General features: G+C 57.1%; 1 protein-coding gene across 1 annotated transcript in view; it reads right to left on the bottom strand.

Annotated features, from left to right (window-relative positions):
• Positions 1-1993: 1993 nt before the first annotated feature.
• PTPRS (protein tyrosine phosphatase receptor type S) overlaps positions 1994-20319 on the bottom strand; it is a 103521-nt gene continuing 85195 nt past the window's right edge. The window contains exons 14-34 of the mRNA XM_089905611.1: positions 19625-20233; positions 19075-19172; positions 18218-18471; positions 17223-17316; positions 16912-17127; positions 16261-16418; positions 15724-15735; positions 15433-15545; positions 13696-13743; positions 12405-12502; positions 12202-12325; positions 11442-11617; positions 11243-11362; positions 8291-8445; positions 7907-8192; positions 7499-7677; positions 6627-6753; positions 6416-6541; positions 4335-4489; positions 4009-4144; positions 1994-3292 (exon numbers count right to left, since the gene is read on the bottom strand). Coding sequence (XP_089761737.1) covers positions 3224-3292; positions 4009-4144; positions 4335-4489; positions 6416-6541; positions 6627-6753; positions 7499-7677; positions 7907-8192; positions 8291-8445; positions 11243-11362; positions 11442-11617; positions 12202-12325; positions 12405-12502; positions 13696-13743; positions 15433-15545; positions 15724-15735; positions 16261-16418; positions 16912-17127; positions 17223-17316; positions 18218-18471; positions 19075-19172; positions 19625-20233 — 3353 coding nt within the window. The 3' untranslated portion in view covers positions 1994-3223. The remainder of the gene's footprint in view (positions 3293-4008; positions 4145-4334; positions 4490-6415; positions 6542-6626; positions 6754-7498; positions 7678-7906; positions 8193-8290; positions 8446-11242; positions 11363-11441; positions 11618-12201; positions 12326-12404; positions 12503-13695; positions 13744-15432; positions 15546-15723; positions 15736-16260; positions 16419-16911; positions 17128-17222; positions 17317-18217; positions 18472-19074; positions 19173-19624; positions 20234-20319) is intronic.

Below are 20319 nucleotides of genomic sequence, written 5' to 3'. Positions count from 1 at the left end.
CCTGGCCCATTTGAGCCTCCGTTTTCCCACCTGTCCATTGGTGCATTGTCAGAAGGATTGAGATTGTACGAGCCAAGCATACAGTAAATGCCCAATAAATGGGGGATGGATGTTATGGAATGCTATGGAGGGTCAAGGTCTTGGTGTTCCTGTTAGTGGGTTGAGGCAATTCCTCAGGGCCTTCCTCTCCCAGGAATTCATCAGATAAATCCCCGTCTGCCACCACCTACCCCCAACTATAGCCATGAGCATCTCAAGGGAGGAACCTCAGAGCTAAGGGTCACACACTCAAGGAGGGCAAGGGAGATCCTATTCAGACACCTTAGCCTCAGTGGGCTTGAGTGAAACAGAGAAGGGAAATGAGAGATGCCTTCTTAGAGGAGCTTTTAGTACTGGGCTTTGAGGACTGAGTAGAAGTCCTATGGGCAGAGAAGCCTGTTGATAAAGTCTTGGATAATTTAGGTAGGACCAGGCTTGGGTTAGACTCTAACTTTTCTATCCCTTTGGTCCCCCAGTCTATTACTAAGAAGAGGACCCCTCCACTACTTCTTGAATTCAGAACTCAGAGGCTACTAAATGTAGTCCTTTACATGCTATTTCTTCACCTTCCTCTCTTTACTGCCTGCTCTTCCCACCATCCCACAGGGGGAGAGTGAGGGACTTTTCTCCCATGTCAGCTCTGCTATCACTCCCACTATCCCTCCCTCTCTACTGTCTTTCCTGCTTGTCTCCCCTGATACGCATCTCACAATTTTAAAAAAGCCTCAATCTGTAGTTAATGTTTTTCCCCATTTTCCTGGACTTGAATGTTCTCTTTTCTTGACTGTACTTGCCTGAGACTTATCTATTATGCTGTTTTTAAAGAAAGGTTTTTATTCTGTTAATGCAAAAGAACCTCAGTCATGCCCAATTAGAGCTACTTGAACTGAAAGTTTGGTTCATGTATTTTAAAAGTGGGCTTGTTCTCAGAATTTGTTTTCTTATCAACATGTTCAAGGCTATGGTTTTCCTCTGGGTATCCCTTTGGCTGCATCCCACAGGTTTCATTACATAAGGTACTATCTGAATCGTTCAGTTTCTTGTAATTTCTATGTTGATTCCTTCTTAACTCATGCCTCATTCAGAAACATGTTTTTAAAATTTCTCATTGTAGGCCTTTTCAGGGGAGTCTGACTATTACAGAGTCTAATCCTGGGGCCAAGATCAGGTTATCTTATCTAATATTTGTTTCTTGAAATCCATGAACATCTCCACTGCTGATTTTTATTAACGATGATTTTTATAAATGTTCCATATGTGTTTGAGAATTTTAGGGGTGGGGATATGGGGTTTGGTAAATCTATTTGAGCTTATTAATGGTGGTGATCACTTTTTTGATTTACTTACTGACTACTGGATCTGAGTGCTTCTAAAAGGGATGACCCCACTCTTTCCTAGGCTGGGCCCCTTCCCTAAGACCCTCTTCTCATCCCTGGAGCATCTCTGTGAGAACAGGGGGAATCTTTCATCCATCTCAGGGTCTTAAGCCAGATGGGGAAGGGCCCCAAGCATGGCTGTGGACCCAGAATGGCTCACCCTCCATCCTCCAGGGTCTGACTCTGGCTCAGAGTAGGGTCCACTCACTGGGTGGCCTAGAGCGTGGGGAAGAATAGCCCTCCACGGACTCAGCTTTATCACTGACCCTTCTGTGGGCTGTGGATGAGACTGGCTGGGGTATGAATCTCAGGTCCACTTCAAACCACTGTGTGACTTTGCATTGGTGCCTGCCCTCTCTGTTTCCTCATCTGTAAGTTGGGTCGACTCCCACCTCAGAGGGCTGGCCCATGGTAGATGCTCACAGTTATCAACAAGAGTAACTATCAATCATCAATAAGGCAGCCCCTGCAGGGCCAGGGCTTGGGGTTTGCGTTCAAGCTCTCCAGGCCCCCGGCTGCCCCAGGGAGATGGGGTAGACGAGGTGGGGGCTTGACAAAGACTCCACCACTGGCCGGGGTCAGACGATCTTCCTTTAATACAAAGTCGATTTATCTACATACACAGAGGTGGGAAAACCACCCAGCTGCTTCCGTTTGAATAAACAGTGTTGAAAGCAACGGCAGATCTGCTCTTGTACAAAGAGAAAAACTTACTTGCTCAGGGGTGGGGGCGGGGGGGGGGAATCCCATCCTTCTGCCCCAAAACTTGCCCCATGGTCCCAGGGGGCGGAAAGGGTCCCTGATCTGGGGCAGCACGTGGCCTCTCTCTCCCCAAAGAAGTGAGAACCTCCCGTTTTGTTCAGTCCTTCTCCTCGGGGTAGGAGACCGGGGGATGGGGGCTGAGGCTGCGGGGAGGGGGGGGTCGCTGCCATCTCCTCTGTGGCAGCGCCCAGCCCGTGGGCTCGAGACCTGACGCTGGTGGGCCCGAGTCCCCCTGCTCTCCACCCTCACCCTCCTGGATATGTCTGAGAATTTCATTATAAAAGAAGCAAAAAAAAAAAAAAAAAAAAAAAAAAAAAAAATCAGGAGCAAAAGGTCCTATTCTTGAGTGAGGCACACCTTCAGATGGTAGGAAAAAAAAAAAAAAAAGCAAGCCACAGGGGCAAGCTTAAGCCCGCGCACGCCTGCCAACACAGCTGGTACACGAGAACGGCTGCTACAGTGAAAAAATAGACTGACTGTCTGTGAACAGAATAGGAATAAGCCAAGTTTTTCCTTTTAAATTCGTTGACTGTCAAGTCTTCTTTGTTTTCCCCGTTTGTTTCTTCTTTAAAAAAAAAAAAAAAAAGGAAAAAAAAATACACTATTTAAAAAAACAGGAAATGTCACTGCGTTCGAAAGAGAGCTGCATCGGGTCCCCATCCCTGGCGCCCTCCAGGCTGTGGGGCAGGAAGGCTCCCCGGGGAAGGACGAGGGCCAAGTTCACAGCCCCCGCCCTTCTCCGGTTCTGGGGAAGAACCCCCTTTTGCTCACCGCCTCCCCCCTCCCCCCACCCCGGAATCTCTCGTTTTGGAATCTCGTTCTGGAAGGAAATGAGGAATGTGCCGAGTAGCGAAGGCGGCGGCCGGTCCAGGGGGGGTTGGCTGGGGCCACGCGGGGGTTGGGGGCTTGAGGGGCCGCGTCGCTCCCGGAGACCCTGCGGAAACACGGCCGCCGCCTCCTGTCCCGGCCACCGGGGTCCAGGCCTCGGGGCCCGCCCGGCACGGGAGGCGTCGGGGCCGCTGGAGTCGGGCCGGGCCGACAAGGCTCTAGGTTGCATAGTGGTCAAAGCTCCCGAGGTACTCCAGAGCCGCCTGGTAGCAGAACTGGTACTCGTCCTGCGTAGGGGAGGGGAGGGGTGGGCCTCTGTCAGCGCCTCTCCTGCTCTGAAGCCGCCCAGGGCTCCCCGGGACCCCCAGAGCAGCCTGCGCCTTCGCTGGGCTCTCGCCTTCTCATCTCTTAGGACGCGGCCGCTTAGCCATGCCCTGCGACACCCCCCGGGGGGCTGGCAGGCTGCCACTCCAGCTCTGTCTCCCCAGAGACGGGAGAGTTTGGAGGACACTGGTTTTTCTTTTGCTTTTAATTTTCTTTCTTTTTTTTGGCCGTGCCGCAGGGCATGTGGGATCTTAGTTCCCCGACCAGGGATCCAACCCATATTTCCTGCATTGGGAGCGCAGTCTTAACCACTGGACCGCCACGGAAGTCCCTGGAGGACATTGTTAAAATGTCCCATGTGAACTTGATGGCAGGAAGTCCCTCCCTGCTCTGGGCCTCACTTCAGGCTTCGTGGCCCGTGCCGGGGTCCTGGCTGAGCCTGACCTCGCTGTGACTCTGGGGCCGGGACGGACGCATCCCTGCCCACTCCAAGGGACGCTTCTCAGCTCTGGCCTTCAGCTTACTCTTGGGTCAGCCCAAAGCAGGAGGGGCTGAGGACCTTCCACCCACAAGCACCCAGAGAGTGGAGAGTGGCTGTGCTCATCTCACAGGGGAGAACACAGAGGCCCGGGCCGGCACCGGCATGGGGCCCGGCCGCCGCCTCCCGTCCCGCCCTCACCTCCATCTGCACCATGGCTGGCCTCTGGGTCCGCAGCATCTTCACGGTCTGGAAGATGTCCACCACGCCTTCGTACCGCATCCGCTCCAGCACGATGCTGAGCGTGATGAAGACGCCCGTCCTGCCCACGCCGGCGCTGTTGGGGACAGTGCGGGAGTTCAGGGGCAGTGCTTGGGGGAGCCTGACCTAACTGCCCGATTCCCGTCCCTCCTGCTCCGATGCCTCCCAGGGATGGAAAGAGCCCAAACGGGAGTGCCTGAGGCCGTCCTCACGAGGCCTCGGTTTCCCTAGCCGGGCCATGGGCCGGGGCTCGGGGAGCAGCTCACCTGCAGTGGACAGAGATGGGGCCGTCTTGGCCAAACTGTTCCTTGGTCTTGTGCACTTGGCCGATGAAGTCTATGAAGCCCTCCCCCGACTTGGGCACGCCCTGTTCCGGCCAGTCCGTGAACTGGAACTGCCGGACAGTCCGGGACTGTCCATCCTGGAACAGAGAGGGAGCCCAGTCTTGTTCTCAAGGTCAGTGGTGGTCACGCTTGTTTTCCCACCCTCGCCAAAGTCCCATCCTCCACCACCAGCCAACACCACCCTCCGTCCTTCCCCATCCTCCGCCCCATTTTCCACCCTCCACCCTGACGACTCCTTGTCCTACACTGTCTAAGGGCACCATCTTTCACTGAGATGCTCCAATCTCGTCTTCACCACCCGAGGACGCCATGCTCATCCTCTAACTTCACCATCCAGTGACACCACCTTATAGGGCCATCGTTCACCGCCCCCCCACCCGCGAACTGCCCCTCTCTGCACAGCTCCAATCCCATCCACCACTGCTGTCTGCCGTCCCAGAGTGCACATCTGCCCTTCTTGGTCCCATTCTCCAGCTCCCTGGCATCCTCCACTCTGCACCATCTCAGAGTACAAGAGCACTGCCCCGTACCCTCACCTTCCAGGGGTGCCGTCTTCCATCCCCCACCACTGGCTGCCCATTGTCTTCGACCACCCACCAGCGCCATCATCTACTATCCTTCACCACCCCAGGGCGCCATCTTCCACCAGCCACCACTGGAAGCTCACCTTCCACCCGCGCTACCCAACACCGTTACCTCCTAACTTTCACCATCCACTGCGGGTAACTCAGTACTTGAGCATCCCACGATGCCGCCTCCCACTGACGTACTCCATCCCTACCACTCAACCGTCCTTCTCGCCAATCCCACCTTCCCACGACCCAGCAGGGCCATCCAACATCATGGCTCTCTGCCACCTTCCATTCATCCCGACCCAATGGTACCATCTTCCATAATCCGTCCCTAGTAATTCAGCACTCTTCCCCCTCTAAGGACCATCTTCCACTGACGTTCACACCACCGTCCTTTACTCGTCATCTACCTTTTCCCAGTCAGTCACGGTCTCTGCATCAAGATGGTGCCATCCAGTGATGCCGTCTTACCCCGATGGTCTCCATCCTCCACCACCTAACACTTCCTTCCTCCAGCCCCACCTTCCTCTACCTTATACCATCAGCAGCACTGTCTACTACCATTGATCGCTGAATGTTCGTCATTCTTTACTCTCTCCAAAGTCATTTCCCATTGATCGTCTCCATCCGCCACCGGCCAAACATCTGTCCTCTCCAACCTCACCTCCCTCCACCCGTTGCTGATAACACGTCACCCTTCACTAACCCGTAGTAACCCACGTTCTGTTGGCATTCTCCATCCTGTTATCCACACGTTCCAATCTCCAGTCCCACCTTCCTCCCGTCCAACACCATCCTTGTTTACCACCCTCCTCCACTACCACCCAACAGCAACATCTTCCACTGATCCTCCAATCCCCCCACTCCACCAATCCAACAGCGCTGTATGCGCTACCCACGCATGACGACTAACGATGCTCTTTACCCATCGGGCTTTGCCATCCACTGGCAACATCTTGACTGACATTCCCACGCCCCATCACGCCACCCGTGGATCCTCTGCTCTTTTCCATCTACGGCAGCGTCGGCCACCATCCGGCACCATCAATCCATTACCTCTCCCCCAGCCCGCTTTCAGCCCTCTAGCGCTACTACCCTCCCATGGGTTGTTGCTTCCAGGGAAACGCCCCACTCACTCCCTTGAACATGATCGCCTTGGGCCGTGTTCCCTAGTGAGTGGTGTGACGCACGCCCCAACGGGCAGGCCATGGGGTCAAGGCCCTCTCTTCCCCCCACTCGGTGGTGGGAGTGACTGTCCAAATGGCCAACTCACTCTTCTTCCAACCAGCCCTGGGGGCTTCTCCTTCCCCTGGGCCTTTGCTTCTACCCCCAACTAGGGAAGCCCTCTCCGGACCACTAGCGGAACGGTGAGCAGCCCGTAGGGTCCGGCCCGGGTTCTGGTCCTTCCCAGCACTCCGACCCCAAACTCACCCTGGCGTCTGTGACCTTGAACTCCCGCAGGATGTACTGAGGCATGTTGTATTCCGCCATCGGATCCACCACGAAGTACTGGTAGCGGGCGGAGCGCTCGGCCGGCCAGTACTGGTGACATTTCTCCTGTTGGGGAGGTGGCTGCCGTGGTCAGCCCCGCCCCCCGCCCCTGGCCCCGCCCCCGCCCCTCCCCCCACGGCCCCCGGCTCACCCGGCCCATCTCCCGCAGCTTGGTCAGCATCACCACGATGGTTGAGTTGTTCTCCCAGAGCATGCGCCAGAAGTCCTCCGTGGTTTCCGCCAGCGGCCCCTGCGTGGCGATGTAGGCCTTCTGCTGCCTGCGGGGCGGGGTGTGTGTGAGTCCAGGGCCACGGGGAAACCCCGGCCCAGGCATCATCTCCCTCCCTGTCCGGTTCAACCCTCCAAATAATCCCATTTTCCACATGGAGAGACCATCAGCCCGAGGATAGATTCCCGCTTCTCCAGGAGGCTGCAGGGCTGTCTGCTGACCTGTCCTGCCTTCCCCCTCTGCCTGCACTCAGGTACCATTAAACTAATTTCCGTTGTTTGCACAGGCCAAGCTCTCCCTAGGGTTATGCACAGGCAGTACCCCCTCCTTGGAACAGCCTCCCTTGGCCAGGGTTTCTCTCAGCCTCGGCACTACCGACATTCGGGACTGGATGATTCTTTGTGATGGGGCCGTGTTCTGTGCACCGTGGGGCGCTAAGCAACACCCCTGGCTTCTGCCCCTGAGATGCCAGCAGTAATCCTCCTCCCTCACTCCCGTTATGACCATCCAAACATCCCTAGATGCGGTCAAATTTCCCCTGGGTGGCAGAATTGCCCAGATTGAGAACCTCTGATAGAGGAGGACAGATAGAACCATGTTACGGACAGCAGCCATCACTTAAATAGATGTCTAAAGATTCCCTCCACCTCAGCTGTGACTGAGACTGGCAAGGTCCGTCTAGCTCTGTCCCACGCAAGACTGGAGGCCCCCCCGAGGGCAGGGCTGGGACCTTTCTGGAGCCTCAGCATCGCCCGGCAAAGGCCAGGGCCCCTGCAGCGGCCAGGGGCAGGTACCTGTAGCCATCGATGAAGCTGGCGTTAATGTAGTCGGAGCCCTCCACGCCCCGGATGGGCTGCAGACAGACCCGTGTGCTCTCGTAGGGCATGATGTTGACCAGGCGGTTCTTGAACTTGTTACAAGGCAGATTGGCACTGATGAAGCGGGATGTGTGGGCTTTGGAGTTGGCCAGCCGCTGTGGGGACGAGGGACGAGGGGACGGGGGGCCACCATCAGGACAGCCTCCGGCTGGGAACCTGCTTTCCTCAGGGATGGGGTGGGCTGTGTGTTTCCAGCCAGGGCGCTAACAGGGGCCTGGCAGGCAGGGGAACACCAACCCCCCACCCTCTGGTCCCCTTAACTCTGATCTCCCGCTCAGCCCCCTCCCCCAGCCGGCCCACAGCAACCTCTACCCCCCAGGCCACCTTGAACTCGAGTTCCATGCCGGTGACGTGCTCGCCGGGCTCCACCTGGGTCAGCTTCTGGATGTAGGCATAGAGGCTGCGGGCAGGCACCTCCGTGTTGCCGCAGCCCACGGCCTCCAGCAGGGCCTCATGGATGAAGCTGTACTGGTCCTCGGTCTGCACCATGTAGTTGCGCTGGGACCGCATGAGCGTCACGTGGCCGTACACGTCCACCGTCTTCTCCGGCTTGATCCGCTCAAGCATGGCGTCGATGACAATGAAGCAGCCCGTGCGGCCCACACCAGCGCTGCGGAGACAGGCAGGGTCATCAGGGGCCCCCCGGGCAAGGGGGTGGGGTAGGTGCGGCGGGGCGCAGCGGGGAGCAGGGGACTGGGACAGGGGTACCTGCAGTGGACCACGATGGGACCCGCGTCCGGCGGGTTGCAGGTCTTGACTCTCCGCAGGAAAGCCAGGAAGGGCGTCGGGTACTCGGGTACCCCGTGGTCCGGCCACGCCGTGAACTGGAACTGCCGGACTTCCCGTTTCTCGCTGGAGCCGTTCTGGGGGCCAAAGGGACACCGCCAGTCACCCCAGCCCACCACCCACGTGCTGGGGTCCACGTTCACACCTCCAGACCACCACTACTCCGAGCGCCTGACTCAGGTGCCCGGCTGACCTGGGGCTTGGGGGGTGTCTCTGCCTGGGAGTTTCACTGGCATCTCACGCTCAACGCGGCCAGCACTGTGCCCCCCACTTTCTCCCCAAACCCTTTCCCCCCATCTCAGCTGATGGCGGCGCCATCCTTCCACGCACTCCAGCCGGAATTTAGGAGTCGCCCTTGACTCCCCTCCCCTGCCTTCCCACATCCAAGACATCAGTCAGCACCGTCAGCTCTGCCTTCAAAGTCTACCCCAAGCCCACCCACTTCTCACTTGCCCCCTCCATGGTGACCACCCTGGTCCAGCCCCATCATCATCCATCCAGACCAGAGCAGTCACCCTGGTCCCCGGGCATCCCCACCGCAGTCTATTCCCACCTCAGCAGACAGAGGGCACTGGTGAGCACCCAAGTCAGGTCCCGCCCCTCCTCTGCTTCCTCTGCCCACAGCCCTCCCTGGGGGTAAAAGCCCAAGTCTCCCCTGCAGCCCACAGAGTCCTGCACCACCTGCCCCGTCCCCTCCCTGCCCTCCCCTCCTCCCTCTCTCACCCTCACTCACTCTGCTCCAGCCACACGGGACTCCCGGCTGTTCCTAAAACACCCCAGGCACAGTCCAGCCCCAGGGCCTTTGCACGGCTGTGCCCTCTGCCTGGAATGCTGTTACCCCACATCTCCTCCCTTCCTCACCAACTGCAGGTCCTCCACTACCCATTCTATTCTGCCCTGTTTTATGTGTAAGATTTCCTGTCGTTTTACCTATTTATTGTCTGTGTCTTGTCCACTAGACTGTAAGTCCCACGAGAGCAGGACACTTTGGGTGTCCTGATGCCCAGCTAAGGGCCTGACACACAGTGTGTGCTTCAGGTGTGAATCAACTGAAAATCTGTACCCCCTCGTGTCCGTTGACCGTCTTCTGGCACCTGGGCCAGATGTATGCTTAATGTTGAGAGGCCCTGGCTGGCGGCCAGGGGAACACTGTGGTACCAGGAGCACCTCCGCTCCCCAGCGTGACACTAAAAAGCGTCCCCTGTCTCCCAAGGCACTAGAAATAAAAACAAAAATAAACAAATGGAACCCTAATTAAACTTACAAGCTTTTGCACAGCAAAGGAAACCATAAACAAAAAGACAACGTACAAAAAAACGTCTGCAAACGATGCGACCGACAAGGGCTTAATTTCCAAAATATACAGACAGCTCATACGACTCAACGACAAGAAAAACAAACAACCCAATGGAAAAATGGGCAGAAGACCTAAATAGACATTTCTCCAGAGAAGGCATACAGATGGCCAAGAGGCACGTGAAAAGAGGCTCAACGTCGCTAATTATTAGAGAAATGCAAATCAAAACTACAGTGAGGTACCACCTCACACAGGTCAGAATGACCATCACTAGAAAACTCCACAAATACCAAATGCTGGAGAGGGTGTGGAGAAAAGGGAACCCTCCTAACACTGTTGGTGGGAATGTAAGTTGGTGCAGCTACTGTGGAAAACAGTATGGAGGTTCCTCAGAAAACTAAAAACAGAGCTACCATATGATCCTGCAATCCCACTCCTGGGCACATATCCAGACAAAACCCCAATTCAAAAAGATACATGCACTTCTATGTTCATAGCACCACTATCAACAATAGCCAAGACATGGAAACAACCTAAATGTCCACTGACAGATGAATGGATAAAGAAGATGTAGCACACATATACAATGGGATACAACTCAGCCATAAGAAAGAACAAAATAAGGCCACTTGCAGCAACATGGATGCCATTAGAGATTATCATACTAAGTGAAGTCAGAAAGAGAAAGACAAATACCATATGATCTCACTTATATGCAGAATCTACTGACACAAATGAACCTATCTACGAAACAGAAACACACTCACGGACATACAGAACGGACTTGTGGTTGCCAAGGGGGAGGGGGTTAGGGGAGGGAAGGAGTGGGGGGTTGGGGTCAGCAGATGTAAGTTATTATATACAGAATGAATAAACGACAAGGTCCTACTGTATAGCACAAGGAACCGTATTCAATGTCCTGTGGTAAACCATAATGGAAAAGAATACGAAAAAAGAATGTATATTCATGTATAACTGAATCACTTTGCTAGACAACAGAAATTAATAGAACATTGTAAATGAGCTACACTTCAATAAAAAAAATTTTTAAAAGTGCCCCCAGACATTGCCAAATGTCCGCTGAATGGCAAAATGCCCCAACTGAAAACCACTGATGTACAAGGACACACGGAACCATGTTATGCACAGCAGCCATCAGTTAAATACATATCTAAAGACTCCCTCTGCCCCAGTCTCAACTGCCCACTGTGTCTTCCATCCAAGACTGGAAGCCCCTTGACTGCATGGCCAAGACCCTGCCATAAACCCAGGCTGGGTGAGGCCAGAGAGCAAGGAAGACCTGGTGTGTGGGGCAGGATTGATGGCAAGGGGACAGCAGGTTCACTGCTAAGTGGGACTCTGCTGGTTTGTCCTCCTGCTGTGGCTGGAGACAAGAGCTGTTCCCCTCTGAGTCTCAGTGTCCCCATCCATGAAGTGGGCCACCTGAGAATGTGGTCAGCCTGGGACAACATGGTTTCTTCTCTGTCCCATGGGGAGCTCCCAGGGCAGAAGCTCGTCTTCCTCCTCCACCCCCATCACCCCCTCCCCAGAGCCCCCAGTGCCGGCCTGGGCCCCACCTTGTGCAGGGAGAACGTCCGCACGCAGAACGTGGCCAGCTCGATGGTGTCCAGCAGGGTGACCTGGATGAAGCCGTAGGTCTCCGTGCCCCTGTTGGGCCAGTACTGATCACATTTGATCTGTACCAGGGAAGAGAACAGAGGTGAGTGTGGGCCGGAGCCGACTGAGGGCTTGGGGGCCACAGGGTCCAGGCCTCACCCGTGATTTCTCCTCTAGCCGTGTCATCATAACGATGGTAGCGGAGCGCTGCTCCCACACCATACGCCAGAAGTCACCGAAGGTCTCGGGCAGCGGCCCCTGCGTGGCAATGTACGCATTCTGCCGCCGATAGCCATCCACGTAGTTGGCGTTGATATAGTCGCTGCCCACGATGCCTACAGCCGGGGTGAGAAGCCGGAGATCAGTGGGGGCACTCTGTCCTTCTAGGCTGGTTCCACCTGGTCCACCGCTTCCCACTTACTGGAAGCCCTCCTGGACCGCCCCAATCTGTCCCCAAGGAAATCGTGCGGCATGTACTTCGTGGTTTCTCCACCTCGACACTATAGCCATTTGGGGCCGCATCATTCTGTGCTAGGGGCTGTCCTGTGCATTGCAAGTTATTGAGCAGCATCCCTGGCCTCTATACCCTAGATACCACTAACACCCCCTTCCTCTAAGCCGTGACAACAAAAATGTCCCCAGACATCGCCAAATGTCCCGGGTGGTGGAACTGCCCTGATGAGCGTCACTGCGGTAGAGGAATAGATGGAAATATGTAATGGACAGCGGCCATCAGTTAAATACATATCTAAAACTTCCCAGTGGCTTCTGGCTAGCGTTGGACCAGGCCTCAGTTTCCCCACCCGTCCCCTAGCTAGTCCCCTCTGGCCTGGCCCCGTGGCCAAGAGGAGGCATGGGGTCTGTGCGCTCTCTGTGGAATGAGGCTGGGCATGACGGAGCCTGGGGCCCCGCGTGCTACCTTCGATGGGCTGGAGGATGACACGAGAGTGGTCATAGGCGATGACGTTGGCATAGCGGTTTTTGGGCTTGTTCACTTCCAGGTTGGAGTGCTCCCACGTGAACTGCTGGCCCGGATCAATGGACTGTGGGGAAGGGGATGCGGGGGGGTGTCAGGGTGGGTGTCTGTGGGCCCGGGAGAGTGGGAGGTGGGGGCCAGCTCACCTCGTACTCCTGGGAGAGCTTGAGGCTATCGTTGGCCTTGAGGCGTTCTGTGTGCTCTGCCATGTCCGCGATGGGGATGGGTGGGTGGCTGAGCATGCCTGCGGGAAGAGAAGACCCAACAGCGTGGCCGGTCACTCGGGGGCCAGCCCGGGGGCCGGGGGGGGGGTGCTCTACAGTGTGAGTCTGCAATGGACGAGCTGCAGTTAGAGGGAGTGGCGGGGGAGGGGAAGGTTCAGGGCAGCCCCCGTGGGGGCAGGGACCCCAGGCCTGCGGGGCTGAAGGGGGGAGCACGAGGCAGCGGCTCTGGGCTGAGCCCCAGCTCCCAGTGCCCTCCCTCCCCAGTGCCCCCCTGCAACCAGCTGGGGATGCAGGGGCTGGGGAAGGGTCAACGCGCCCAGGACTTCAAGCTCCTGGTGCCTCGTGAAGCAGGCAAGTGACACAGAGATGAAGAAGCGGATGCAGCTGGCTGGGCTTTCGGAAATACCATCCCTGGGGCAGGGGCGGGAGGCCAGTACCCCTTCCGGCCCCTGGGGGATCAGAGGGACCCAAAAGTCCTCTGCCAGGTGGAGCTGAGGGACCGGGGAGGGGAGACAGGGGGTATGTGTGTGTTGGATGGTGGGGCAGCTGCCACGAACCCCCTGATCTCTGAGGGCTCATTTTCTCATCTGGTACATGGGATGGTGACGTCCCTTATCTTTGGAGCCCCCGGGGGGGTGGGGGTGGCTCTTTCCTCCCCATATCTGAGCCTGCCAGACCCCTGGCCTCTCCTGGGGCCTGGTGGCCATGCATGAGCTCACACATTCGCTCTGCAGGTATAGGGAGGCTGACGGCTATGCGCCAGCACCAAAGCACTGGTGTTAAACCGATAAAGATGTGCTGAGCCAGCTGGTGAAGAGCTGTTGGTCTGAGCCCCTGCGTGTTCCCCGCCACCCCGGGGGCTGCCCCAGAGCCCACATCTAAGGGGTCTGAGACTGGTGTCCATTTGACCGGTGGGTCCCCTATCACATGGACGATACTTACATGTACATACATGTCTCACCTAGACTCTCTCTCTCTCTCTCTCTCTCTCTCTCTCTCTCTCTCACACACACACACACACACACACACACACACACGCACACACGCAGTCACAACCCGAGACCTCAGGGCCCGGCAGACCACACCCCCGCCCCCCCTCGAGAAGCCAGCGCAGGACAGGTGGGCAGAGAGAGAGGAGGCGGGATGGAGAAACCAAGGATGAAAACAAACAGGCGCGAAAGGAAGCTAAGAACAGAGAGACACAGGAACTAACTTTCAAAGTGAAACCCCGGCTCCCTGAGGGGGCTGCTGAGGCCTGAATCTGCAGAAACAGCAAACAATAAATAAATGAAAACACGCGGGGAGGCCACCTCCCCCCGCCCCTCGCTGGGTGCACGCACAGCAGCCGGCGGACAGACGCAAAGGGCAGAGCAACGAGTGAGGGACACACGGCCGCCTGGGCCCCAACCAGAGAACCAATGGCAGCTGCTGTGCTTCCCTCCGGCTGGACATTGGCCAGCCCTGATTTTCAGCTGTGACCTCGGAAAGATCCCAAAGTTTTAGGCTCTTCTATCAACGTGTCCCCCCAGAACAACCTGGCCTTGGGTCCCCTGTTGGGGTCAGCAGAGGGGATTTTGGAGGAGAGGCAGGATGGTGAGGGAGAAACTTGGGGGCAGGGGAAGGACATACGAGCCCATGTCGTGACCTTTAAGGAGGACAGCACCAATCACTTAAACATACACATTTAAAATCCTCATTTGGATGGAAACAGAATTGAGATAAGCTGGTCCAGAGACAGAAAAGAGAAGGGAGTACATTAGGGGTGTCATGAGACCTTTCATGATCTCTTAGGGAGGACTGCAGCCATCAGTTAAAATAAATGATCAAAATCCTCGTTTGGATAAACATGGAACTAACATGAGACAGTCCAGCAGCAGGAAAGAGAGAGAAATAAATACATTAGGAATAGCGTGCAAGGCTATACGCATGAGCCCTTCAAGAGGACTGCAGCCATCAGTTCAATATAAATGTTTTAAAATCTCCATTTGGTTGGAAAGAGTTAATATGAACGAGTTCAGAGACAAGAAGTGAACAGCTGGGTGCAAGCAGAGAGACAGACGTTACCATGCTGTGAGCTCATAAGGAGAACAGCAGACATCAGTTAAGTTAAAAATTCCTTATTTGGTGAGAAGCAGCTGGCATGAGCCCATTAAGAGGGAGGAGGTGGAGCTTCCCTGGTGGCGCAGCGGTTGAGAGTCCGCCTGCCGATGCAGCGGACGCGGGTTCGTGCCCCGGTCCGGGGAGATCCCACATGCTGCCGGGCGGCTGGGCCCGTGAGCCGTGGCTGCTGAGCCTGTGCGTCCGGAGCCTGTGCTCCGCAACAGGAGAGGCCACAACAGTGAGAGGCCCGCGTACCGCAAAAAGAAAAAAAAGAGGGAGGAGGTGAGGGAATGAGAGGACCACTGCCCATGAAGATGATCAAGGGCAAGGTCCTGATTCAGTTCTCCCACCAAGCATGGCAGGCGACTCGGCTGAATCCTATTAACCTACAGGGAACTATAAAGAGGCAGGGAGAACATGAGCATCTGCGGCCACGGAGGGGAGAGAGAAACGGAGTGTGGTGGAGGCGGAATTCTTACACCTTGCTAGGGGCACATCCCTGGGGATTGGGAAAAACCCTAACACCCACCACTGAGTGGCCTTAAAACTAGAGGTGTGAACAGAAGCAGAGCTCTTTCTGCCAAAAGACGTGAGGATTCAGAAAAGCTTTAGCTTTTGTCTTTGTCTGAAGATGTCCTTTAAGCTCCCAGAGAAGACAGCAGCCACCAGTTAAATGCAACTCTTCGAAAGCCTCCCTTGGTTGTAAGCAGAATCAACCCATGACAGTTCCAAGCCCAGTTCAGTGGGGGCAGTCCTCGGGATCCACCGAGGTGGCAGCTTCCTCTCTTCCTATGCTACCTCTCCCCTTCCCCCGTCGCTGTCGTCCCTGGCACCTGGGATCAGCACATACCTGGCGTCTGGAAGTTAATGCGTCTCATTTCCACGGGGTCCTTGGGGTGGTGGGGGGCGAGGTCGGCGTTGTTCAGTAGGCATTTGGTGCGGGGCTCTGAGTCCTTGCGTTTACTTTGTAGGAGCAAGCAGATACGCGAACATGTGACCCAGCTGCACGCAACTGGGGTTCCCACGACCACGCACAGACACGTGTGCAATGGCTGGAGCAGCCAGGCGCCCGCTCACCCAACAGGCACGACGCCACCCCAGTTCCCCTCCTTGGCCTCCAAAGGGCAGGACCAGTTCTTACCTGTCAGGCTTACTGCTCCCGAAAACAGACATAGGTGAGGAGTGGGGGGGGAGAAAGAAGACAGGTGAGGGTGTGCTGGCCATCAAGGGCCTGTTCTGTGACTGTGGGTGGCTTTCTTTCCCTCTCTGAGTCTCGGTCTCCTGCAGAAAATGGGGCTAATCCTTCCTGCGTGGGTCCCCCACCACAAGGAATAACATCTCAGCCCTCTCTTTCTAAGCTGGGACATGTCCCACGTGACCTCGTTAAAACTGGACAGAGGCAGCCCCCACCCCAAATCTTGCCGAGTGGAGCGCCAGACTTAACAGGAGTCAAATCACCGGCTGGGATGGATGGAACCCTAGCCCTGCCATTTCCCAGGCTGTGTGACTTTGATCAGGTGGCTTAATTTCTCTGAGCCCTGGTTTCCCCGTCTGGACTATACAGGCCTTCTGCGATGATCCTCTGAGATGACCGTTGCCCCCTGGATCTTTCCAGACCCCCCTCCTTTTGTAGGAAGGCTTCCCGCCTGTCAAGTGGGAGGCGGGGCAGGGGGCTCACTTCTTATAGAGCAAGATGGCAATAACGATGCAGACGATGAAGACCACAGCCAGCACGGGCCCGATCACCCAGATGAGCCCCTCCTCGCCGTCCACAATGGGCTGCGGGTCTGGGTTATCCAGCTGGAAGGGGTCTGAGAAGGGGCTTGCCGCAAATGTCTGCAGGAATGGGGTGGGGGGGACCTCCATCAGTGCCCGTCCTCCTCACGGTGGCCACATGGGTCTTTCTCAAACACAAATCCATGTCCATCCCCTACTCTAAACCCTCCTACAGCTCCCAAGAACCCTGACCCTGGTGGCCTACGTGGCCTGGCCCTTGCCAATCTTCACTCTCCCCCTTCCTCACTCTGTTTCAGCCACTCTGAAATCCCTTTTGCGCCTCTTGCACCCCAGACCTTGGCACATGCAAACTGTGGGATGCCCTTTCTTTACCGAACTCCTACATATCCGTCAAAGCCCTAGTTCCAAAGTCCTTTCCTCTAACAAACCTTCCCTATGGGAGTGATACCCTCAATCTCAAACCGTTCCCTCTGCCCAACTCTGACCACAGTTAGGAGGATCTGTGTCTGGTTCTGAGGTCAGGGCCCTAGGGACTGGCCTGCCTCACTCAGTGGGTGTGGCTCGATATGGGCAGACACCATTTGGGACTTACGGGTTCGCTCTTCTGCAGCAGAGCAAGCACAAAGAGAACATATCGGTGGCCAGGCTCCAAGCCCCTGTTGTCAAAGCCACCGTACTGCTTCTGGTCGCCGGGATGGAAGGTGGGTGGCAGCACTGAGAAGCGAGCTGCGATGTAGGGCCGGGGCGCCTCCAGCTGGCGCGAGTGCCGCAGGCTGCGCCTCTGCAGCCGTGCGATATCCTGGATCAGCTGTGGGAACAAAGATGTGGGCTGCTCATGAACCTGGCTGGGAGCAACTGGGCTCACGAAAGCTGGGACGTTGTCTGGGCCCCACTGGCTCTTACCTCCTCCAGGTCCATTTCCTCTGGGCTGCCCAGCGGGGTCAGGAACTGGCCACCACGAGATTTACGCAGTGGCACCATCACAATGAAGTAGTTCCTATCAGGAGATGGAGTCATGGGGGGTCGTCTACTAGCATGACCAAGGGATGCTATCTAGGGCTGAGATGGGGGGCTGCCCCTCTCTGAATCTTCCCTTCTGCTCATACATTGGGCATACGGCCCCAGTCACATAGGACTACAGTTCCTGATTCAAGCCTCCAGGCTTTTGATGATACTGTACCTTTTGCCTAGAAAGCCTACCCTGTGAAATTACAGTTGACCCTTCAACAACGTGGGGGTTAAGGGGGCCAACCCCCTGCGCAGTCAAAAATCCATATGTAAGTACAGTTGGTCCTCTGTATCCATGGTTCTCTATCTATCTGTGGATTCAACCAGCCATGGATCGTGTAATACTGTAGTCTGTACTTCTTGAAAAAAATACGCATATAAGTGGACCCATGTAATTCAAACCTGTGCTGTTCAAGGGTCAACTGTATATTTCTCAAACTCCTATACATCCTTCAAAACCCCAGCTTCCATGCCCACAGTTTTGTAATCCTCAATTTTTCCCTGCTTCCCAGAGTCCTCCTCTCCTTACTGCGGACTCTCAGCCCTGGTGCCTCTCACTGCCACACCATGGGACTGACGGTGTCTGTGTCCAGCTCTGTCTCCCCACCAGTCTAGGAACCTAGAACCAGTAGAAGGTCAGGCATATGGGGGCGTCAGGGAATGCTCAAGGAGCAGACACGAGGCCACATTTAGCGACATCTACGAGAAGCACTGGACCTTCAGGGGAACCACACGGGGTGGGGCTGATGCGATCTCTGTTTTACAGACAGTTGAGGAAACTGAGGCACAGAGAGGTTAAGCGGCTGGCCCCAGTCACAGAGCTGGCTGGTGGAGGGGTAGCTGACTGGTGGAGGGGTGCAAAATCCCTGAGGGGGGCGAGTTGAGCTTACTGGACAGGCACAGGGCTCTGGCCGTCGGGCAGATACACCACAATGTAGCCTTCGGAGTCAGGCTTGGGGGTCACGCTGGGCTTAGAGCTGAGCAGGTTGAAGGCGGTCCAGGCAGTGACCGTCTGCTGGAGGCCACCCAGGCTGCTGCCGCGGTTGGTCAGCACGAAGTTGTAAAAGGTGTTGGGCTTGAGGTGCGTGATGAGCTTCTTGGTGGTGCGGCCGTCCACGTCCAGCGTGAGCCCATTGTACTGGATCTGTGGGACGGGCCAGCTCAGCAGGGCTCTGGGTTGAGCCCCTGGTCCTGACTGAGCCTGGATCCCAGACTTAGCCCTGACCCTGCCAACTGTGACCCCAGACTGAGCCTCAATCCCAGCTGAGCCCCAATTCTAACAGAGCCTTGATCCCAGACTAAGTCTCGACCCCCAACTCAGCCCCAACCCCAGATTGAGCCCCGAACCCAGGCTGAGCTTCCGTCGCAGCCAAGTCCTGGCTCTAAGTCTCAATCCTTAAAGAGCCCTAATTCCAGACTGAGGCTCGAACCTCGACTGAGACACTGGGCCTGAATCCTAGCTGAGCCCTGATCCCAGGCTAAGCCCCAGCTCTGACTGAGCACTAAGCCCCAAACCCAGACTGAACTTCAACCCCTGGGACCGATCCCAGGCTAGGCCCCAATTCTGACTGAGCCTTGATCCCAGACTAATAAATCTTGACACCGAACTAAGCCCCAACCCCAGACTGAGCCTCAAGCCTACCCGGCGGTGAGTCCAGCTGACCCCCAACGCTGGCCCCAGCCCCGACTCCAGACCAGGCCCCAACCCCGGCCGAGCCCCGCCCCCCGACTCATCGGGAGGCTGCACCTTGTAGGGCGTGGGCGAGTGGTAGCTGTCGGGGAACTCCCAGCTGAGCAAAACCGCGGTCTTCATGATCATCTTCACCTTGAAGTTCTTGGGCGAGACTGCACCAGGCAGCGGCAGGCGGGAAAAAGCAAAGGAGAGGTCCCGTGAGTGCTGGGGGGCGGGGGGAGCGGGGGGACGGGGTTGTGTGTGGGGCGGCCCAGGCGCTCCCTGTCGTCTGCTGTGCCCGTGGCCTTACTGCCTGGCCCTGGTCCGGCCCTGCCTGTTCCAAGTCCCTGCCGCGGGAGACGGCGCAGCTGGAGAGAGAAGGCGGGGGTGGAGGGGGGTTGGGGGGGGACGGGGTGGGCTGGGGGCGGTGTACGGGGGCGGCGGTGCCACCTAGGCGTGTCCCACCTTTGCCAACGCCGGAGCCTCGGGGTCTGGACTCGCCTTGAGCGTCCACGAGGAAGCAGAAAAGTGACCACTTACCTGGGCGGGGGAGAGGGAGGGGGCTGGGGTGGGGGTGGGCGCGAGGCCCGGTCCGGCTCTGGTGCGGGGATCACCGCGCGCCTACCTTGGTCCCGCAGGAACGTCCGGTAGCGGACGGGGGGGCTGTAAGGGCCGGGGCCGCGGCGCGTGTGGGCCCGCACTTGGAGGTCATAGGCCGTGTCGGGCTTGAGGCCCTGCAGCGTGAGCACGTTCTCGGCGCCCGGCTCGGCCGCCGCGGGCATCTCGGTCTCTCGGGCGGGGCCCAGGGCGCCGGCCTCCCGCACAGCCACTGTATACTTGACAATGGCCCCGTTGCGCTCGGCGGGCACTGGCGGCAGCCAGCGGAGCAGGACTGTGCCGGCGGAGGCGTTGCCGGCCGCCTCGAGGATCTGTGGGTGGCCGTGGGGCGTGTCCTCGGGGATGCTCAGGACCTCGGCTGCCTCCTCGCCCAGGCCGCCTCGGCTCCGGGCCGCCAGCCGGAACACGTACGTGGCGCCCTTGTGCACGCCCGACGCAGTGTAGTGGTCCTCGGTGGGCGGGAACTCCAGTGTGGCCAGGGGCGATGAGTCCTCGCGGCCGAACTGCAGGCGATAGCCCAGCACCTGGTCCTCGGCGGTGCCGGCCGGGGGCTCCCAGCGTGCCAGCAGGCTGCCCTCGGGGGTCTGCTGCACCGACAGGGTGGGGCGGCCCAGCACTGTTGGGGGGGGAGGGGGGCAGATACAAGGCAGGGGTCAGCCTGGGAGCACAGGGTGAGGTTGCCGGGTTTTTTTTTTTTGGCCA

This window comes from Delphinapterus leucas, unplaced genomic scaffold (genome assembly GCF_059928025.1).
Source record: "Delphinapterus leucas isolate spDelLeu-1000000601 "Yukka" unplaced genomic scaffold, BTC_Dleu_Yukka2 spDelLeu_asBTCV2_sq25, whole genome shotgun sequence".
NCBI classification, from domain to species: domain Eukaryota; kingdom Metazoa; phylum Chordata; class Mammalia; order Artiodactyla; family Monodontidae; genus Delphinapterus; species Delphinapterus leucas.
Note: the sequence above shows the minus strand (reverse complement) of the source record. Positions and strands in the feature narration are given on the sequence as shown.